Source organism: Prionailurus bengalensis, chromosome E1 (assembly GCF_016509475.1).
Source record: "Prionailurus bengalensis isolate Pbe53 chromosome E1, Fcat_Pben_1.1_paternal_pri, whole genome shotgun sequence".
Classification (NCBI taxonomy): Eukaryota; Metazoa; Chordata; class Mammalia; order Carnivora; family Felidae; genus Prionailurus; species Prionailurus bengalensis.
The window spans coordinates 13,222,884-13,245,664 of record NC_057347.1 but is presented as its reverse complement, the minus strand read 5'-3'; the positions used below and the strand labels follow the sequence as shown (position 1 = coordinate 13,245,664).

General features: G+C 43.4%; 2 protein-coding genes across 2 annotated transcripts in view; both read right to left on the bottom strand.

The window, feature by feature from the left end:
- The window catches only part of ITGAE (integrin subunit alpha E), a 72,861-nt gene extending 59,858 nt beyond the window's left edge, over nt 1-13,003 (bottom strand). The window contains 2 exon segments of the mRNA XM_043583380.1: nt 12,912-12,960; nt 12,962-13,003. Coding sequence (XP_043439315.1) covers nt 12,912-12,960; nt 12,962-13,003 — 91 coding nt within the window.
- A 69-nt stretch (nt 13,004-13,072) lies between these two features.
- The window catches only part of NCBP3 (nuclear cap binding subunit 3), a 32,427-nt gene continuing 22,718 nt past the window's right edge, over nt 13,073-22,781 (bottom strand). Inside the window, exons 8-13 of the mRNA XM_043583382.1 lie at nt 20,801-20,900; nt 20,404-20,507; nt 18,319-18,619; nt 16,619-16,773; nt 14,736-14,897; nt 13,073-13,703 (exon numbers count right to left, since the gene is read on the bottom strand). Of these exons, the coding sequence (XP_043439317.1) occupies nt 13,468-13,703; nt 14,736-14,897; nt 16,619-16,773; nt 18,319-18,619; nt 20,404-20,507; nt 20,801-20,900 (1,058 nt within the window). The 3' untranslated portion in view covers nt 13,073-13,467. The remainder of the gene's footprint in view (nt 13,704-14,735; nt 14,898-16,618; nt 16,774-18,318; nt 18,620-20,403; nt 20,508-20,800; nt 20,901-22,781) is intronic.

Here is a 22,781-nt window from a genome sequence, read left to right as displayed (position 1 = left end):
GCTCCCTTAGCCTGGTACTCTGGCCCTCCACACTGCCCACCAGCACCCTGGACCTCTCCAGCCTGACTGCCCCACATGCCCCCCATATATACCCTATAAGCCGACCTCCCAGCCACGTTGGAGACATCTGGTTCCCAAGTGGCCTACAGTCCACACCTGGCTTGTCCACAAACACCGCACTTCGCAGATGTTTTTCCTCTGCTTGCAATGCCCTTTACCCATCCCCCACGCGGGAGACCTGAAGGAATCCTCAATGGATCTGCTGGCTGGGGCTAGAGGTTTCTCTGTGTGTGAGTGCAGCCGACTTTCTCTTCACACAGGGGACCCAGGACAGGGATTGGTACACGCTCACCCCCAGGGCTCAGCATGTTCTGGCTGGGGGTAGGGGGTGCAGGATAGACAATGTCAGAGCAGACAGCCTTCTGCTCTCACTCAAGCCTTGCCCTGCATCTTCCTGAACAGACTCCTCACACTCCCCATCTTTGTCCATACTGTTTCTACACAGAAACACCCCCCGCCTCACTCCAGCACTCTATACTTGCCAAAGGCCTCCTCCATCCTCAGGCCCACATTGGACACCACGGTCCCCCATCCCTAACAACCAAGGTTTGTCATTATATAATTGCAAACAAATATAGGGGTGTTCCTGGGGCAGAACCAGGACTGACACCTTCCCACCCCCCCACAAGGGCCCAGCAGGGCCACAGGCCTCAGCCTGAAGTTGGTGCGACAGCACAGCGGGCCCTAGACTTCTGGCTCCTTCTTCACCATTGTAAGGTGACCCAGGGAAGAGAAGTGAAGTGGCTGGGGTCACAGAATGACTTAAGTGTAAAAACTAACCTGGGGATAGCAGGCTGCACGGTAGCAGGATGAGATGGGGCTAGGGGTGTGGGTATGGGTAGCTCCAGCATCACAGTGTGTCTGTGTATCTGTTCCTGACTAGAAAACTCTTTGATAACTGATATTATCTCATCTGCTCCCACAGATGAGAAGTGGACACCACTGTGGGTGGCTTGGGAAGGGTGGAAGGTCAGGGTCAGGCCAGGAACAGTCTGGATTCTCTCCAGCCTAGAGAGGCCCAGCCTGGAGTCATTCAAGGCCCTGGACCTGGAGTCATAGTCTGAGGGGTCCCTCCCACCTTCGCTGCATCTCCTTGTCACTTTCTCAGACTCTCCCCAGCCCTTAAGACTCGGCACCAGTCTCACCTCCTCCAGGAAGCTCTTCAGGATTGGTCCATCCCTCCATCCCACCTCACAGCTCAGAGCAGAACTGTCACAGCTTTATTTCTCCCACTCGGACTGGAGCCGCTGGGGCCTTGCTCTTACACCCTTTCCTTAGCTTAGCCAAGCTGAGGGCTCAGTGACCTCATTGCAAGGCTGCTCCATCTTGCTCTCTGCTGTCCATTGGCCTGGGGACTGTCTAGGCCCCAGAAGGACTTTGATAAATGTCTCTTGGATTGACATTACTGAAAAAGGTGCTGGGGCAATGGCTGGTCATGCCTTAGGCCACAGGAAACAGAGACTAGCAGGAGCCCCAAATGATGCCAGGGTTAGCATCCCAGGCCATGGGGTAGTCTAGAATTTGGGAGGCAGGACAGAGGCCTGAGCTTAAGCCCCATTTCTACTGGTACTTGCTTGTAACCCCCGACAGTCACTGCACCTCTCTGGGACCCAGTCACCTCCTCCATTCTGAGAGGGGGGAGGACCAGAGTCTAGTCTAAGCATCTTTTTCAGACATACTTGGTGATGGGGCATCAAAGCCATATGCCATAAAAAGTGTGAGATTTTCTCCACACTATGTGACTGAAAATAAAGAGAAGTCTAAACTGTAAAATAAGGAAAAGGAAGTTCAACAAACTTTCGACCTTTTCATAATGACTATTTTGAACATCAAATATGAAAATGTGTCCAAAAATGTATGCTTTGCTGGTGCCCTGCATGTTTGGCCTGCCTCCTGGTGACCTGGCCCCCAGCTAGATGCTAATTTTGAGTTCCCTCCAACAACGGATTCAGCTTTCTCAGACACTGTCTAGTACTCACTTGCTTGCCCCTGCCCATCCTTCAGGGAGAACTCAGGCTCCCAAGAGCCTTGAAACTGTATCTGCCTGATGTCCATCTCATTCTTCTGTCAAGTTTCTGCCCAATGCAGGAGACCCCTGGGGAAGCTTGTCCAGATCACTAGGCTGGACCACGCTGGCTTGATCTGAGCAGCCTCCAGGGACTCGCTGACCATGTTGAATCTCAACCGAGGCCATCTGGGCAGTTGCCGGCTCATGGCTTGGCTTGCCCCAAGTGGTTTCCATGGTCTCCTAGAAATGGGACCCCCAGTCCGGGAGAAAAGGAAGTGGCCCCCTCTGCCCACACACAGGTTCTCATACCGGCCCTAACATCAGAAACAGGAAGCAGACTCCCCCAGTACATTCGCCTTCTGCCACACAGACACCTGCCCCCGTCTCTCCTCCATGCTCACCTTCTCACAGGGCCCTCACCCTCCTCAGCTGAACCCGTCTGTGATGGAAGAGGGTGCTCTACTGGGCAGGATGGGCATCATCAACCTCCGTGTTCAGAACAAACTCACACAGACCCAGGGACCCGCCCGTAAGGGGTGCTGTAGAGAGAAAGCCCAGGGCGGGGAGGGGAGGCTGGCTGGAGGAGGCAGGGCAGCAGAGCTCTGGAATCTGAAGCCACAGGCTGTTGGCACCGTCAATAGCCTCAGAAACCCTTCTGAGCAAGGCTGAGGATCCAGCAAGCAAGAGTACCTCCCTGAGGGATTCCCCACTTTCTCTGACTTCTGGCTCTGAGTGAGCCCCATTTAGACAGACAGGCTGTGCTGAGGGCACAGCAGTCTCTCAGGGCAGGGGGTGAGGCTGACTTACTGGTCATGTAGAGCAGAGTGTGGAAGAGCCACATCCTAGCTGGAGCAGAGGCAGCAGTGTGGACCTCGGCCTATTCAGCTTCCCCTCTTCAGCTTGGGTGGCCAGAAGGCGGGGTCAGAGACACACAAAAGCAAGGACCCACAAGCAGATAAGCACTTTAAAGTAGACACGGAGGTTCCCACTTGTACACAGCTAGCTGTGTGGCTTCCTCAGCAGTTGTGGGCTGGGTTCTGGAAGCTTAGAGACATTCGTCAGCCCTGCTCCATCAGGCACACTTCTGTGAACGATGAGCCCGAGGTTTGGCCTAGGAACATAGTTCTGGATGTCCTCGTCAACAGATGTCTGAATGTAGGAGTATTAACTTGGCCATTGTTTACCATTCATGTGTGTGAGAGTCCCAGTCCCCTCCCCTGTCCTAGTACCTACCACCAGATGCCTCAGCCCAACACCCAGCCTATGGTCCTTGGTGGTGTTTGCCTCAGCAGAGAGAATGAGGTCCCCTTCCCACTGCAAGTGCTCCCACAGCTAGAAACCGGGCTCTTGCACCTGGCTCCCACACTCAAGGCCCTGAGACTATGGAGGGCCTGGTAAGTTGAAAGACCCAATGCACTAACTGAAAACACTGGCTCAGTGAATTCAGCTTTGGCTACATTCTCTTTAAAACCTGACTATAGTACCATACTGTGGGGAGTAATTTAAAAGAGCTCTGAGGTGGGGTGCCTGGGTGGCTCAGTCGGTTAAGCATCCAACTCTCGGTTTCAGCTCAGGTCATGATCTCACGGTTTCGTGAGTTCGAGCCCCACATCAGGCTGTGCACTGTTGGTGTGGAGCCTGCTTGGGATTCTCTATCTCTCTCTTCCTCTCTCTCTCTGCCCCTCCCCTAGTCATACTATCTCTGCATCTCTCAAAATAAATAAACTTTAAAAGAAAAAATAAAATAAAATAAAATAAAATAAAATAAAATAAAGCAAAACAAAATAAAACAGCTCTAAGGTACCAGGACAACAGATGAGGTAAAATTCCATAAGTCTTTCCAGCATACCTCTGATCCAATCCAGCACCCCAACTGCCAATAGTCTGCAACCATATTTAAAAGCTAACTTCACAATTTGTCAATTTTCCACGTGTGAGCAAGTCTGTCGCTTAAGGAAGTGTCGCCTGCACCCCTACTTCCCAGATTGTTGAAAGTACAGAGCATCGTCCAGCAGAACTATGATGTTCTAGATCTGCATTGTCCAACACAGCAGTCAAGAGCCACATGTGGCTACTAAGCCCTTGAAATGTTGCCAGTGCAACTGAGGAGCTGAATTTTTAATTTAATTTTAATTAAGTTACATTCAAAAAGGCAGGACATTCTGTCTCTCACATGTTTGCATCCCCGGGAAGAGCACTCGAGTGTTAATGTTAAGTGTTAAGGCAGACAAGGGTGTCGGCTTAATGACTATATAGATGAAAATCAATTTTATTTTGTTTGTCACACTGAAAGCTGACTTGGCCAAAGTCTTGTGGAGATCAATGACACTTAAAACATTTTTGCATTGTCTGCTTTGGTCTGACAAAATACCTACAACCTAACGCAATAGTTCCCCGATGCTATATGGTTGCTTGAACAGAGATTACAATGTATTCATTATTTGGCCTGCTAAAAAAGAAAAAGAAAAAGAAACAACAAAAAAAATGAAATTCTAGGTCTGATGCTCTGCCTGCCAGATCACAATGAAAGCCATCCAAATTGGCTTAACCTTGTCACAGGTCAGAGGCCTGGCCGGTCTTCCTACCACTCCAGGGTTCAGTAACTCTCCCCCTATTCCACACTTGTTTGGAGTGCCAGAGGCACATGGCAGAGCCAGGAGAGGCTCCTCTCCCCACCGCTGGCCCAGAGCGGGCAGAGAGAGTAGCCTCAGGCCACGGAGTAGATCAGCAGTAGGGACAGGCTAGAACCCAGGACTGCAGCTTGCTCAAGATTTCTAACAGCAGGACTTCATGTCTGGAGTGTAAACTTCAGGACACCTCAGGAGGCCAAGCCAAGGTGATGACCGGAGGAGGGTGGACAGGGCGCAGGGCCACTTCTGCATCTTTGGAGACTCCTAGAATGCAGACTCATCCTGCATCCCTCAAAGATGTATTTATCCAAGCTTGGTGGTGTCAGCATGGCAGACTCCTAATCATGAGCACACAAAGGCCCTTCAAGCCCATTTGACAGTAACTGTTGTCCCCACACATAAAAACTTAAGATCCCAAACAAAGAGTCAGACTGTGCTGTACAATGCTTCCACTCACACAGCCTCATACAGGCTTTAGACAAATGTTAAGGGACCAACTTGAGGGACATTCCACAACATAACTGGACTGAACTCTTCAAAAACATCAATATCATAAGACAAAGGTTAAGAAATTGTTCCAGGTTAAAGAAGACTAAGGAGAGGACACAAAATGCAGTGTGATCCTGGATTGGATCCCAGAGCAGAAAAAAAAAAAAAAAAAAAAAAAGCTTTAAAAAACCTTATTGGGATAATTGGCAAAATTGAAACATGAACTAAAGATTAGATATCACTGTACTGACCAGATAAAATTACGTATTTCCTGAATTTGATAACTGTATCATGGTCATCTGAGAGATTATCCTTATTCTTAGGAAATGTATACTAAAATATTTAGGGGTAAAGGGGCAGGATGTATGCAAATAATTCTCAAATAGTTCATGCTTTAGAGGTGGGGAGCTGTGGAGTGGGGGGAAGGTGGAAGGCACGGAGACAGAGGGGAGAAGGGAAAGAATGAATGATAAAATACGGCAAAATATTCTTTGTCCTACCCTCGAAACTTTTCTGTAATTTTGGAATTATTTCAAAATAAAGTCTTAAAGGTTAAGAGAATAGAGAAGATCTGTTCAGCAAGAGGTAAAAAAACTAACTGCTCTGCCTTGAGAGCGAGTCAAAAGCTCCTGATGTCTGCACTCACCAGTGGATGCGGGGCTGTTCCTCATAGCCTCTAGGCACAGGTTTCTAACTACCCATTGGCCTTCTTGAGTCCTGGGAAGCTAGGAAGAGGGAATTTGGAAGTGAGGACTTATTAAGACAGGACTGCAGTAGAGGACAGAGCTGGCAAAGGGAGCTAGGGGAAGTCTGAAGAGCAGTAGGAATCACTACCATTTGAGCGCTAAGGAGGGAGTGCCAGACTCAATGCCAAGGGCCTTCCATGCAAGGCCCTCAGCTTATCCTAACAGCCACCCCAGTTGGCTATCCTGATTTCCCAAATGAGGATGATGGATCGGAGAGGTTAAGTGACTTGCCCAAGGCCATATGGCTAGTAAGTGGAGAGTTGGGACTCAAGACAGGTGTATTTCCTCCAGAGCCAGGACTCTGAACCACTACAACCCTACTACCCTCACATCCATTGGTCTAAATCCTTCCCAGTTTGTGAGCTTTTAAAAGCAGAGACCTCATTTCACAAACATATACTGGGTTTTTTGCATTACTGGGTGTCATGGACTAAATTGTGTACCACCCACCTCCCAGCTGCCAAATTCACATGTTGAAGCTATACGCCCCAATGTGAGTAAGTACATTCGAGATAGAGCCTAAAGATCCTAAAGGAGATAATTAAGGCCATAAAGATAGGGCCTTAATCAATAGGCTTAGTGGCCTTAGAAAAGGAAGAGAGATCTCTCTCTCCACGTGCATGTACCAAGGAAAGGCCATGTGAAGACACCATGTCTGTCTACAAGCCAAGAAGAGACCTCACCAGATCTTGACCTATGCTAGCATCCTGATCTTGGCTTTTCAGCCTCAAGACTGTGAGAAAATAAATTTCTGTTGTTTAAGCCACTCAATCTATGATATTTTGTTATGGCAGCCCAACCTAATACAGTGGACTACCTCCTAAAAAAACCAAAACACTGAATGGTGTGTGTGTGTGTGTGTGTGTGTGTGTGTGTGTGTGTGTGTTGGGGAAGGTGGGCTTAATGGGGAGGGAGCATGGAAGAGGATCCTCTTGGTTTTCCCTGAGGGGTTGGTTTAAGGACCAAGGGTCCAAGGACTTGGGTCTCTTGCTCGCCCCTACCTCCTTCCTGTTCAACTTAGGTTCCTAATGGTCTTTGGAAAACTAGAGCAAAGATCCTAGAACACAACATTAGCACTACAAGGAAACCAGGAGACAATCCCAGTTGAGCCCTTCATCTGACAGAGAAACTGATATCCAGAGAGGTGAAGGGATTTGTTCAGTCTTTTCCAGTTTGTATGGGAGGCAAAATGAGTCCCCAGGGCTTCAGGCCCAGCCTCTGGCACTCTATTTGACCCTCCCCAAAAGACACCCTACTTGAGCTAAAAGTGCTGCCTACTGCTCATGGGCCCTCTAATCCTTGCCAATGACAAGAGGGGATGTGTCACACAGGTAAACACACAACACCCAGGAAGGGACAGAAAGGTCATGTCTCCTCTCCTGCCAATGGTGTGGGCTTCCTGCCTTCACTAACTAACCTACACCAGTCAGGGGTGAGGGTGACAGACAACTGGAGATAACACAAAGTTTCAGCTACTGAAGAATCTGGTCATGCAGAGAGGGCCTCTAGAATTGCTCAAACAAAAACAGGTAAGAAGCCTAGGACGGGTTACTGGTTTTGGCAGGTTAGTACCACCCATACTCTAGAGTTTTATTTATAGCACAGGAAAGTCCCACTTTAGTGCTCACAATCTGAAATAGGCTTTTGAGCCAGCATTTCCGTAAATGTTCCCAGGAACATCAAAGTCCTTTCAAATGTTCATAGAATTTCATTTTTAAAAAACACTACCATATTTTTTCTTCTAAGATTTATTTAATAAACATGTAAGAAAAGTTCTGGATTTCTGTTGGTCAGATTATGCAATAACAATCTGCCTTGAGGCAAGTGTGACTTTCTCAAAATTATCAAAAACATTCTGTACTTTTAGTTCTTAAACGAAAAAAAATGGTTTAACTTCTCATTTGCTTCCCATTATATAAAGTTTAAAAGCAACTATTCATACACCAAATTTATTTGTGCAGCGATGAATTGATCCGTGAAGCCATGATCTGCTGTTAATATGAATCCAAACTGCCCACTAGCACTTCAGCATAACTCTCAGAATGCCCAGACTGAGAGGCGGAGGGCTGCTGGAGGCAAAAGAGCTACTGCCCGAAAAGGGGTTCCTCTTCACCTTCTCTGGACTGATGTCACTTTCCTCTCCAACAGGACCCACCTAAGACCTGGCTCAGCAATCCCTCTTTGGGGCCTCTCATCCACCGGCCAGCTTCCTTTCCTGCTCTCCTGGGGCAGATGAATGCTTTCTAAAAAATATCCTCCATGATTCTCTAACACATTCTTTACACAGCAAGTAAGCTTCAGCTCAGATATGGCCAGATCATCAAAATTTGAATTTTATGGAGATCGAATTAATGAGGTTTTTTTTTTCCTTATACAAGTACAGTTTATGCACTTCTGGATCATCTTCCTCTTTTTGAATCTAGTAGTCCTACCTAGAATTTGACCAGCTTGCAGACAAAGGAGCCAGAGCTGGGTTGTTACCGTAATTCACTCATTTACCAACCACTCTTTAAGTACTACTTACTCTGAACTGGCATGGTGGGAGGACACAGAGATAACAACATGAAGACACCTGCTCGTTAGGAGCTCACAGGCTAACAGGGAAAATAAAACATGAACATCAAGTATTGTGTGTACAGGGCAGAAAACAAGGACTAGCCTGTAATAGGACCCCAGGGCCTCAGAAAATGGAGCTGTTCCTGCAGCTGAAGGATTTATACATTCACCACATGTTTCCAGACGACCTACCAGGTGCCAGACATGTTCTAAGACTGGAGAAACCCCCATGAACAAACCAGACATGGTCTCTGCTCTCACGGAGCTTACAATCTAGCAAAAAAGACAAAGTAGGATCAGGGTATTACAATTCAGCATATAGGTGTGCTGATTCGGGGCAGGGGGTGGGGACGGGTACAGAGATTTGGCATCATACACAGATTTCACTTAGGCAAACACAATGGTATATTTTTCTGAAAAGTTAAAAAAAAAAAGACAAGGAAAAAGGAAAACAATGTTAAGTCATTTGCGCCATTTCACCGGCGCCTCCACTCACTGAACAGACCGGCTGGAGGGCCTAAGACAAGCTTGTGACCCTGCCGCTCCTTGTGGCCTGTTATAGTTCCCAAGAGCCCTTTCAAAAGTGAGCTGCTTGCCTAAGTGTAAGTCCAACACCTAAAAATATGTGGGTATTTTTGCACAATATGGCCCTAATTGCAGGCCAACCATTTTATCTGGAGCTCAACCAAAGAAACTCTGATGTATTCCCACACAGGAAGGAACCAACTGTGCTGGATCTTTCGATGCTGGTTTTCAACATGGCACCTTACTCAGGGTTTCCAAGAGGAATTTTGGTTACACTCCATTTTTATCTTAGGTGTGACTGTATAACCCAACCGTGGAAGGAGCCGAGTCTCGTCCAAGGCAGTACTGTGGGATACATAGCAGGGGCCCATAATCTGGCTCTGGAAGTTGGGAGGTAGCCTCCTGGAGGGGTCTCTAAGTCCTTGAAGATGAGCAAAAGAGAAGGCAAGGCTCAGATGGGAGAGAGAAAGGTCCGGGGGAGCGCATCACTGCTAGAGAAGAACAGCACCGAGCAGAGTTTGAAAGGCTGGTGAGATCAAGGTGGGTCCAGGGAACTTGTGGGCACAAGGGCAGGGGAGGATGAGAACACGAGCCTTGTGAGCTACCACAGTAGTTTGGAATTTATTCCAAGTGCAACAGTGAAGTTTGGAAAGGTTTTAAGCAGAGGAATAACAGGAATAACTTTAAGAAAGTTCATTCCGAAGTGCATGAAAAGATGCCCAACATCATTAGTCATCAGGGAAATGCAAATCAAAACCACAATGAGACACCAATTCACACTGCAAAATAACAAGTGTTGATGAAGATGCGGAAAAACTGGAACCTTTATACATTAATGGGAAAAATGGAAAATGATGGAGCCCCTTGGGAAAACAGTCTGGCAATTCTTCAAAAGGTGAAGACGGAGTTACCATATGACCCAGCAATTCTACTCCTAGGTATATAACCCAAGAGTAATGAAAACATCACCACGTAAAACTTGAACATAAATGTTCCATAGCAGCATTAGTCATATCAGCCAAAAATGGAAATAACTCAAATGACCATCGACTGGTGAACAGATAGATAAAATGTACTGTTCGTACAATGGAATATCATTCGTTAATAAAAAGAAGTACTGACACATGCTACAATACACCATGATCCTCGAAAATATGTTTAGTGAAAGAAGCCAATCACAAATCACCACAAAGTGTATGATTCCATTTATATGAATGTTCACAATAGGCAAATCCATAGAGACAACAAGTAGTGGTTGCCAGGGTGGGAAAGGGGACTGGAGAGTGACTGCTAATGGGTATTGGGTTTCTTTAGGGTGATGAAAATGTTCTAAAATTGACTATGGTGATGGTTGCATAATTCTGTGAATAGACTAAAAGCCACTGAAGTGTATACTGTTTTTTTAAAGGTATTTTTAAGTAACCTCTACATCCAACGTGGGGCTCGAACTCACAACCCTAAGATCAAAGTCACATGCTCTACCAACTAAGCTGGCTAGGTGCCCCTGAAGTGTATACTATAGAAGAGGGAACTGTATGCTATGTAAATAATATCTCAGTAAAGCTGCAAAAAACAACGAAAGTTTATCCCAGCTGCAGTGCACATAACAGAGGAAGGGACAGGGTACGGGGCAGAGACCGGGGAGGAGGCTGCCACAGGGATAGAGCAGGAGAAGATAGTGACTGAACTAAGGGGAAGATTTCATGGGACCAGACTAGAGGCCAGAGGAGCGCTTGTCACGGGCTCCCCAAGTTCTCCTGGGTAGCTGGTGTGTCTCCCAAGAGGGAGAGTGGGGACACAGAAATGAGGTATCTGCAATTACTATCAAGCAGCAAAACGTATTTGAAATCTCATGTGTAAAGACTAAGAAGAATACAGAAAAGTGTGTAGCTCTCCTGCCCACATGCATAAGGAGCACCCAGGCACGCTGAGCTGCCACTAGGGGACCATCCTGACTATCCACCCCCACTCCCAAACTCCAAAGAGAGGGCCTGGGCATTCAAAGCCTCTGTAAGATGTTTCAAGATCTGAGTGCCTGAGTGTAGGCTGGAGAGTGAGACAGGAGGTGACCAACCATAACTTGGGGAAATAAAATCTTTAAGATACTTTTCTGGTTCTGTGTATTTGTAAGGACGGCAAGGCTGCTCAAGCGGGCATTTTTCTTGGTTAGATCAAAAGTCCAGTTTTGACTATACACCACCACCACCCTCCCAGAAAGCCTTCCCTGATCTCTAAAAGGAGACTGGCAAGGGCTTAAGGTCATGGGACAGATGGGCCTGAACTACTGGTGGAAAAGGTCATGACTAGGAAACACAGAAGCATAAAGAAGGGCATTTCTTGAACACTGCTGAGACCACATCAGTTAGGACCCTGACCACAAGGACAGCTTTGTCATGCCTGAAGACCCACAGACTGTAATGGAAAAGGGATGGGGGTGAATCCTTGTCCACAACCTCATGGTGTCACAACCCTCAACTGTCTCTTTGACCCACCCCACGCCTGTAACAGAAACCAGGGCTGGCCAGCCCACCACAACCATTGCTTCAGGAAGAGTAAAAACACCACAGAGATGCACCAATGAAGTCAGAAGCTGTAGTACCAGCCCATTCAGTTGCCAGATGGGAAAACTGAGGCCCAGGCCCATGGACAGAACCAGGAGTTGGCACCCGGGTCTCTGACTCTCAGGTCCTTGTCCTTCTCACTCTACCAACTCCCTAAACCTTGCCCCTTCTCAAGAACCTGGCTCTCAGCTGTGTGCTTCACAGGACCAAAATAGCTGAGAAACTTCAGAAACATTAGGTCTCAACTGGCAGAGAACCAGCTCTTTCCCAGAATCCTATCAGGAAGCAGAAACATACAATAGTTACAGGCTCCAATCTTTCTAAAGGGAGTGAAAAAAGCAGGTTAACCAACAAAACATGGTACAGTACAACTGTTGCAGCTCTTAAGTCCCACAGCCCTTTATTTTCTTTATTAGCAGCAGCATTCTGCATTCAATCACACCATACTGTAATCAACTATCAATGCGACCATTAGCTCAGCCACAAGTAAAGATCTCTAGAATCCAGGGCTACACTAGGTACTGAAACAAGCCAGACAGGTGAAGAGCTGAGACATCACAAAGGGACAAAGGTTTACAATCTCTAACTCCTAAATTCTAGTGAATTGAAGAGAAACACTATTTTTAAGCCTGCAAAGGAATATAAACATTAAATACTTCAAGACAGAGATCAAACAGGAAGACAAAATAATCTACTGCCTTTAAAATAATCTGAAAGGAGTTTAGAAACAAACAAGAAATAAACAAACTAAAATTTCCATAACTATGATCTTATTAGCCAGTTTTAAAGATAACTTCAGGCGCCAGAACTTGGAAATAGAATAAATACCAACATATCACTTCTGAAGTGATAATAAACAACAGGACCCCATCTCTGATGGATGGATTTTTTTTTCCCTACAGTGGCCAAAAAGCAAGTTGAATTCTATATACAACAGACAGACTATACAATTAGGATCATTTAAAAATAATGAGACTCCTCTCTTTGCCTTCTTCCAAAGTATATAATATATATTTAACAGCACACATAAGACACCACTTGAGCTTCCCTTGTAGCCAACAGGAAGTATTTTCACATATAAAAATTAAAAATTTTAACTTTTAAATCATTAATATTTTTAAACATAATACAGACTTAAAAATTGTTCAACATTAACCCATGACCCCACCCCTAGCACAAAAGTCCACCCCAAATCCAGAAGTCACAGTTTTTTGTTCCTAAAAATCCCACAGCACTGAACTTGATCTTCACTTCAAGCTGATTGCTACGAAGAGGCCCCTAACAGAAATCCCCAGGAAGGAATGGAAGCACGATCGACGCTGCATCTCTTATCTACCTGGGCGGCACTGGTGCACCTCTGTAGTCAGGTCCATGAGATTCGGCCCCGACACTAGGGTCCTGGAAGGGTGAGCTGGCAGCTTCCCTCATCTTCCCCCTCGAAGGCTGTCCAATAAGCACCTGGGAATTGACTTTTCTTGGGAAAAGGGTGCTGGTAACAGCTGTCAGGGCCAAGGCAATAGTGAGAAGTTCAGTTCTCTGCTCTTTGGATGAACTGTGTAAAACATTTCTTTAAAAGACACAATGTTAAAAATATTAAGAAAAACGTCTACAAAATCTGGAGGGCTGCCTTTTCCTCAAAGGGTAAAGCTTGTGGGATAGTGGGAAAAAAGTTGAGGGCCCAGAACTCTAACTCTGCAGCAAAAGATAGATGCCCTTCAAAACACGTCACATTCTTAATATGTCTTGCTGAAGTAGCAAGAGCTGAGGGTGACTGTGTAAGAGCAGGAGAGGCGCCAACTCCTGCAGGGGGAGGGAGGGAAGGTTCCTACTGTGCACCCCACCCTGCACGAGAATGTCAGACTTTAGGGCAGCTGCCATTGGCCCCAAGGGCATCAGGACTCTGCCTCTGAACCAGAGCTGCTTTCCCGACTAACTTCAATCTGGAGAGATGGTAAGTTATCTAACCGGCTCTTCTTTTGGCGAGACTGTTCTTTCTCCTTTATCAGAGCCCCCCATGCCCTTTGCAGCTCAGAGTCGTCTTCCTCAGTGCCCGGTGTTCTGTGATCCACCTTCTTCGTGGTCTTTTCTTTGGTCTTGGGTGCAGATCCTAAGCGAGTCCATAAACTACCTGTTTGGGTGAGAAGGCATTTCAGTTTTGGTGGTCAATGCTGAGAAGCAGGGGCACTGCCAACAACCTAATGTGCAAGAAACACTGGGGAGGGGGTCTGTGGCTCTTGGAACTTTTGTGCAGTGTTGGGAAGGTTATCTCCTTTCCCTGGCTATAGTCCCCTGCCTGCAAAGTGAGGGATCTGGACCCAATGGGAGACTCTCACAGCTAGGGACATGTGCCTCCCATATGCGTATCAGAATCACCTGCAAGCCTACTTATGCTACATCTCCCCTCCCTGGTGAGACTCACCATTCAGTGTAGAGCTTCATTCTGCCGGGAGCGGGCCATTCCCAGATCATTCCCAGCTATAAATTCTGCAAAGTGAGGGATCTGCTACACTGTAAACTTTCAGAGATTTGGCCCAATATCTATTCATTTTTAAAATATACTTTATTAATATCTCACAATAGAGAAATATGTGTTTAGAATTTCATAGCATACTATAAGGCAATTAAACATTTTATTTATAAAGAATTTTAACAACATGTGGGGCACCGGGGTGGCTCAGTCAGTTAGGCCTCTGACTTCGGCTCAGGTCATGATGTCACGGTTCATGAGTTCCAGCCCCGCATCAGGTTCTCTGCTGTCAGCACAGCTGTCCCCCTCTCTTTGTCCCTCCCCTGCTCGCGCTCTCTCTCAAAAATGAACATTTAAAATATTTAAAAAAAAAAAAAGAATTTAACAGTGTGGAAAAATGATCACAATAAAATGAAGAAAGCAGGTTATGTATATGGACAAAGACTTTAATGGAGACTTAAGACTAAAAAGTATTTGTGCTAAACAGAAAGAACCAAGGCTGGTTTTGTTTTTTTCTATTTTCTAAGTTTCCTATACTGTTATTATTACAATTATGACAATGACTATAACGGAAGAGGAAAAATAATTTAATTTTGACATATGCTATTTCCTGCCTTCAACTAACAAAGTATTTCTATGCTATAGTCTGCTCTTACCCAATTCCTATCTCCTTCAGTTTTAAGTGTTACCAACCTGATTTCTTCTCCCGAGTATCAGAGTAGAGGCCTTTAACATCTTGCCTGGGAACACCCAGTCTACTATGTACATCAGAAAAAGGCTCTCTCCGAAAGACTGGGTTACTACTAAAAGCCTTTTCTGGAGAATATGGTCTTTTTCCTAACCGCTGGCGTATATCTAGAAGAAGAAAAAAAAGTATTACTGTGACCAAGCTTGTGTGCTTTGCTATTCATACTGTCAACCTGAGATCTCTACAGGACCTAGTGCCAAATCTCCCCAAAGGAGGACAAAGAGCCTGACAAAATCAAGCTTCTAAAATTCTTCTGTGTAATCAGTCTGGATTCCCCTAGGAAAGTGCAGACATAGGGGCTTTCAATGGAAAAAAAGCCTCTCAGCTGACTGCTCCAGAAAGGAATTTCTGAGGCAGAATCAGCTGTTTGGTTTTTTTGTTTTTTTTTGTTTTTGTTTTTTTTGTTTTTAGTAGAACCAAGTATACCAAAGAATTCCCAAACATCTCAGCTAACAATACTATAAGTTCCCTGAGGGCAGAAGCCACAGTCTTTGAACATATAAGGAATTTTTAATAAACTTATTACATTTAACAATAAATGTAACAAGATGGCTAAAACCCAAAGGATCAAGGGAAGATATTCCAAATCAAATTTGCTTTTCCTCCCTCCCATCCCTCCAAAGTCTGTCCTCTTGAGTTCCCTCTAACAATACACAGCAGCAGCAGCAGCAGCAACAACAGGTTTATTAGCAAGTCATTGGGGTTTTTACCCATCCTGCTAATTGTCTCACAGAGCAGCATTCCCAACTTTCTGGTTCCTCAGGGCTGAGCCCTTTGGCTCCTTTCCCTTTGCTCCCTTCTTCCCAATGCTGAGTCTTCTATCTTCACAAAGTTTGATGTTCTCATCCATTCTGTCTCCACTTTCCCAGATCTAGTTCAGGTCCTTGTTACTGATTTAAATCTGTGGCGCAGTCGGTTAAGCGTCCGACTTCAGCCAGGTCACGATCTCACGGTCCGTGAGTTCGAGCCCCGCGTCAGGCTCTGGGCTGATGGCTCAGAGCCTGGAGCCTGTTTCCGATTCTGTGTCTCCCTCTCTCTCTGCTCCTCCCCCGTTCATGCTCTGTCTCTCTCTGTCCCAAAAATAAATAAACGTTGAAAAAAAAAAAAATTAAAAAAAAAAAAATAAATCTCTACCCTACCCCACCTGGCCACAAAATTATCTTTCTAAAATAGACATAAGATTAGGTTACTTCCCACATCAAAAAACTAGGTTTGCCAACTGAGAGCCCACACCACCCCTACCAAGGCCTTGCACTAAAGCCACTTTCTCTGAGAAGCCTTCCACAATTCCCTGAGTAGACCTCCCTCCTTCCGTGTGCCCACTGCCCACTGCTTACAGACCTATGAGAACACTTACACTCTGCTGTGGGGTGGGATTACCTGAATGTGCACACTCACGTTACTACATCTGAGTCCTAGGATGACTCGGCAGACCCTCCAAATATTCTAACACTCCCACCTACCCCTGGCACACAGCAGGGATGCCCAAGTACCCACTCTATGTGTATTTGCACATACATACTATCTAGTTCAAATTCTTAACCATTTACACAACAACCCAACCTAATTTCTATTATCCTTATGTATGAAGTATATCAATGACATTCAGAGCAAAATAATTGGGACAAAAATATTGAAAGCCAGTATTGCAAAAGTACGATTATGTTCCATGTCTTAAGGTTCCAATGCCTAACCAAAAATTTAGAAGTGATGAAGCAGGGTAACTAAATCGGTTCACTAATGGCAATGTTTTAACCAAAGACTTATCTCTGCCTGAATTCACTTTCTGGAGCTCAGAATGAAGCTGAGAAATGCAAATGAATACTACCTGATTTAGTATTGCTGCCTGGTGGCCGTGGACGTGTGTGCTGACGTTTTTCATCTAACAGATGTCGGACATCTACAAATTTCTCAGTCGGTAACTTGTTACCGATTCGGTTTTTGATATTGCTTGTGGATACAGTATCTGCCCTCATGGAGTTCCTTTAAAAAAAAAAAAAAGGCACAATTAACCAACTTCAACTGTGGGACAACGCCTATGCAACAATCTCATATACTTTGGAGAACACTTAAGATACCCAATTTAATATACCAAATATTCACTCACAAATACCATACACCAATAATTATTTGCTTATAAAAATCATGATCAGCTTGCTACAGAGAGACTAGTCAGGGCAAATAGGTTCCTGAGTTTTCCAGGGTGGTTTCCACAAATGATACCTGTAAACTATCACAGAATGTATAATTACAAGTTCCCTCCCTTCTGAGACAAACATTAAGTAAGGCCTGCAAAGCGCTCAGGGATCTCTGTTCATGCAGGCTGTGATTTCACAGTAGTCAAGATACAAGAGTATCTATAATCTCTTTCTTTAAAGAGCAGACTTCTCTGTCAAAGACATCTGCTACCATGCACCAGCATTATTCTGACAGCATTCAACACTGGAAAGTTCTCTAAAAACTAAAAATAAGGATGTGAACAAAGTCATACAAACAAACCAGATTGAACTGTTTTTCCTTTCCCCAAACATACCACCAAGTACACTTAGGGAGAGCAACTCTAGACCCCAACCAACCCTTTGAGCTGTACATCTGCCCTCAGGAATCTGCTCATCCCCACTAGTCATCAAAGAAATACACATTAAAATAACTTTTTTTTTTTTTTTTTTTTTTGGCCCACAAAATTAGCAAAAAGTAGAGAGTGATAAGTTTGGTAAGTATATAAGTAATAGGTTATAAAGTGAGTAAAACCCTTCTGGAAAGATATTTAGCAACACCACATTTTTAAACACACATATTGTTTTGTACAATAACTGGAATTCAAGAAATTTAATTAGTGCAACAGTAAGAAAATAGAAACCTAAATGTCCATCAATAAGGGACCGGTTAAATAAATCATGCTACTTTCAAACAATGGACTACATCTGGGTGAAAAATAACAGAGGTCTATATATATGAAATGGAAAAAGCACACTATAAAACAATATAAATCCAACTTCATTTTTGAAGAAATATATTTCTCCATGTGTTATGTATACACATAAAATTAGCAGGAAAATTATTCATTCAATTGCTAAGTCGCTATTTTAGGAGAGATTGAAACCATGGGTGATTTTCACTTAATATACTAACATTTTTATAACAAGGCATCAATTGTGTATTTAAAGAAACAAATGGATGCTTTTATTCAAATTCTTCATAAGACTGAAATTAGAACAGATAAAAGTGATTATAAAATTAAGAGGAGCTAAGAGGAAGTTAGGAATTAGTATTTAAAATCAAATTAAAAGCGAGTGGCTCAGTCAGCTGAGTGTCCGACTTCAGCTCAGGTCATGATCTCGCGGTTTGTGAGTTCGAGCCCCACATCGGTCTCTGTGCTATCAGTGCAGAGCCTGTCTCAGATCCTCTGTCTCCCTCTCTCTCTGCCCCTCCTTCTCTCTCTCAAAAATAAACAAACATTAAAAAAAAAAATTTTAATTAAAAAAATCAAATTAAAAGCTCGCACTGATAAAAAGAAAAGGCTTTTACCTAATGTTTTTCAACTGAGATTCCACTTCATCAGCGTACATGGTCATTTTCATGCTTTTCTTTGGTGAAGGAGTGGAAATCATTTTCAGTTCTAGATCATAGTCCATTTCATCGGAGTCTGAACTGCTGGCACTGGACTGCCTAGATGTGCTCCGCTCCCGGGTCTGCTTGAGAGCTGGGAGCTCCTCGTGGTATTCTACCACCACTCTGTCATCTGCATCCATGTCCTGGTCTTCCTCCTCCTCCTCCTCCTCCTCCTCTTCTTCCTCTTCAATGGGTTCCTCCGGAACATTTACTAGTCCTAAGAAATTTAACCAAGAAACATTAGGAAAAGTATTAAAACTAACAAATCTGATTTTCTGCTCTACACTGTGGCCTTTTTTAAAAAGGTGGGGTTCCCATGCCTGAGATCTTACTGGAGCATTATCTATATTAGTGCCAACCCAGTTGCCATTCCGATATCTACAACAGAAGAATGGCTAGGTAAAGTATGATCTGGCAAGCTGACGGATATTATAAAATTACCTACAATCCAGTCGACTGTCGTTATTCAGGAGTTCTATATTTGCAAATCTGCCAAATTTATTTGTAACTCCAAAATCCACACTCACAGTGCTTTCATGATCATTTGTGGACATATGCGCAATGGCAAAAAAACCAGACAGGCATATTCCCAGCTGAGGTCAAACAAGGCAACACTCTGCCTTCGTGTTTCAGCTCTCATACTATACACAAGTATCCTTTTTGCAGACTATTAAGTGTCATGTTTTTCATATTTTTGAGGCTTTTGTTGGTGATTTCACTGTTGAAAAGGGCTTCCAAGTGTACTTCCAAAGCTGTCTAGTGTTTCTAAGCTCAAGAAAGCTGTGATATGCCTTATAGAGAAAATACATGTTAAATAAGCTTTGTTCAAGCATGAGTTATAGTGCTGTTGGCCGTGAGCCCAATGTTAATGAATCAATAATATGTATTAAATGTCTTTAAACAGAAACACACATCAGACAAGGTTATATATTGATCAGCTGATGGAAATGGTGTGACCAGAGTCTCTGAATGGTTTAGTATTCACTGTATCAATTGTCACAGTGACTTTATAGCACATAACCACTGTGAACAATGAAAATCAATTCTAACTTCAAAGTTCATGAGAAGATGCTCATAAGTGGAGGACTATAAAATATATGTTCGTAGCGATTATATTTATTATGAAGAGACAAATAGGAAAAATGTAAAATGAAATCAGTTGTTATATTAGAGTGCTAGGATTATGGGCAATTTGCTTTTTAATTTCTTTAGTAATATATACATAAAGATTATAAAAATATCTTAGAGTAACTGAAATTAGAAGCCTATAACTGTGTAATAGAAAAGTATGTGCATTTTTAAGATGCAGATTTCAAATATACAATTTTGGATATACACATAAAATAAAAACGATAGACTTCACCTCTCCTTATCCCTGTCATAATGATAAAATGTATGCATGTTATCCCATGTTTGTATGCTAACTTAGTTCTCAAAGCATGTAGAAGATTTCACATCTTTAGATTCAAAATAAAAACAAGTCTTTATAAAACATAATGAAAATGGTTCTTCTATAATAAGCACCAAAGAAAGAAAGGAAGGAACAAACAAACAAACGAAATGAAACCCAGGTCATGATATCTCATTTAGCTGAGGCATTTGTGTGCATGAGCCAATAAGCATAAAACACCAGACACAGCAGCCTATTTTCATCATCAGACAAAAAAAAATAATAAAATCAAGTCATCTGATAAATTTTTTTCATTCAGCTTTTGAAATTAATAGTAGAAAAATTAGATTCTTACAAAAAATTTTCACTTTTTCCTATGTCACATTTGGCCTTTTTTTTGTTAGAACAGCTTTCATAAAATCATTTGACCTCTTTTGTATGGGCAATTTAAAATTAATTGTGACTTGACTTACTTTCCTATATGTTGGCAGAGGGTGAGGGCAAGGAAGAGAGGATGATAAAGTTTGGAACCTTAAAAGACTGTATTAAGAATAAGAATATGATTTCGGGAGCCAAACATGTGTCTACCCAAGAGCTGAGCAGGCAACTACCGGAATGTCGGTGTTTATAGGACGTCAAGCCAACGTCATCCCCAATCAGGGCTCTCTTCTTGATCACATCCCGCTGAATGCGACGGGAATGATACCTTCGCTTCCTGCAACGTTCCAAAATAAGCACATGATCAAAAACCAACAAGAAGGACTCTGAAATCCACTAATTGAATTCAACTATACACTGATGAAATGTTAGGTACTGAAACAGAGACATTTTACATGAAACTGTAACTCAGCCTTTCATACCATTTACCACAGTTAAGAATCCTGACTCCTTCTTGTCTTCCTTCAAGTCCACACATGGCACTGACACTGCACTGCAGAAGACCAACTGAACGATTAAGAAAACCTTAAGTACTATTTAAACTACTGTATTTTAAAGTTTTGGACTCACCAAGAATTACTAAGAATTCCTTTCATGCCTCCGTAATTTGGATTCCCGTATTTCATGTAATACTGACTTCTTCTGGCTGCTCCAAGTTCCTTTTTGTCATCTAAAAATTAATTACAACAGTTACCCAGGATTTCCCATTGGTGTGAAGACAATGTTGAACGGTTTAAAAAAATGTTTGCCGGGGAGCCTGGGTGGCTCAGTCGGTTGAGCGTCTGACTTCGGCTCAGGTCATGATCTCACAGTTTGTGAGTTCGGGCTCCACGTCGGGCTCTATGCTAACAGCTCAGAGCCTGGAGCCTGCTTTGGATTCTGTGTCTCTCTCTTCCACCCCTTCCCCCGCTCGCTCGCACTTGCTCTCTCTCTCAAAAATAAATAAACGTAAAAAAAATGTTTTCTGTAGCTGGGATCACATCAGCACAATTTGCCAATAAAAGGGAAAGATGCACTACAAACATTCACTCTCAGTGCCTATAAAAGCACTGCAGTGTTGAGGGGGTGGGGCAAAAAACAGAGATGAATGAGGTTAAGCTGTTGTTAAGGAGCTGACTGACCTCACAGAGAAAATACTATTAAAAACAACAACACAGCATACAAAGTTCCAAGAAGCATAGGAGAACTTCAGTCATTAGAGCTGTTCAAAAACTAAAAGGCTTTCTAGATGAGGTAGTTTTACTGGTCCCCTGAAAGGCATTTGTTTCTGAATGACAACACCAATAACACAGAATCTAAGTATTAAAGAAACAGATTATACATAATTCCATATATTTGGTAAACCAGTTTTTCCAATTTATTGTTATGTTCCTCAAAATGGCTTAAAGAAAATAGCCTAGCACCATTTATCTAGAATGCACTCCAATAAGCCACTCAAATGAACACAGAAAAGATCAATTCTGTCAAGTTAAAATGCCAGTTAACAGAAAGAAAAAGTGGGCAGTGATCTTTCATAACATAAACATCTCTGATGTTTTCATCATAAACATAACATAAATAACATAACATAACATAACTTTCATAACATAAACATCTCTGATGGCTCCTAGGGCACTCACTGACTGCAAAGGATGAAAACCAATGTGAATGTATCCATCCAGTAAACAGTGGCACAAGCTAGTATGTACACCCTTCAGAAAGACATGCCCACCAGCTCCTTGGAGAAATGGCTGATTCCAGATCTGGGACAGGAAAAGTACAAGTTGAGTCTGGGAAAACAAGATGTTTCACTGGGCCACAAAGTAAGAAAGTGCTCAAAGAATCATGGAGGCATGTCAAAATAACATAACTTGAAGGGACTCCTCTGGCCCAATCTAAGAACATTTGTAAATCAAACAAATGATACGAATGAATGATAAACCACTGAATAAGACTCATGAGTCTAAACTGATATAAGTAAATAAACAAATGGGTACAAAAAGAAAGTTCTTCCTTGTAGCAGAATGCCAACTCATAAAGAAATGTAGAATTAAAAAGTCCTCAATGGATGATAATTGGAAGTATGATGAGCAGAAAGCAGTTCACATAATCTCAAAGTACCTCCCTACAAATTTTAGATTTACAAATGGAAAAACAGGAGAAACCTGACAATCATTACTTTAACCAAGTGAGAAAAGTTAACACCTCCAGAAATGGGACAAATAAATATCATGTGCCTCCTGACACGATGCACTGAAAATGATAACAGCAGCACTTCTGTGGTACTCTTGCGAACACACACAACCTGATTTAATCATGAGGAGGTAACAGACAAACCAAAACTGAGGCAGAGTCAATAAAATAATGAGCCAATACTTTTTTTTTTTAATTTTTTTGTTTTTACATTTATTTTTTTTTCAGAGACAGACAGACACAGCGTGAGCAGGGGAGGGGCAGAGAGAGAGGGAGACACAGAATCAGAAGCAAGCTCCAGGCTCTGAGCTGTCGGCACAGAGCCCGATGCGGGGCTCGAACCCACAAACCGTGAGATCATGACCTGAGCCGAAGTCGG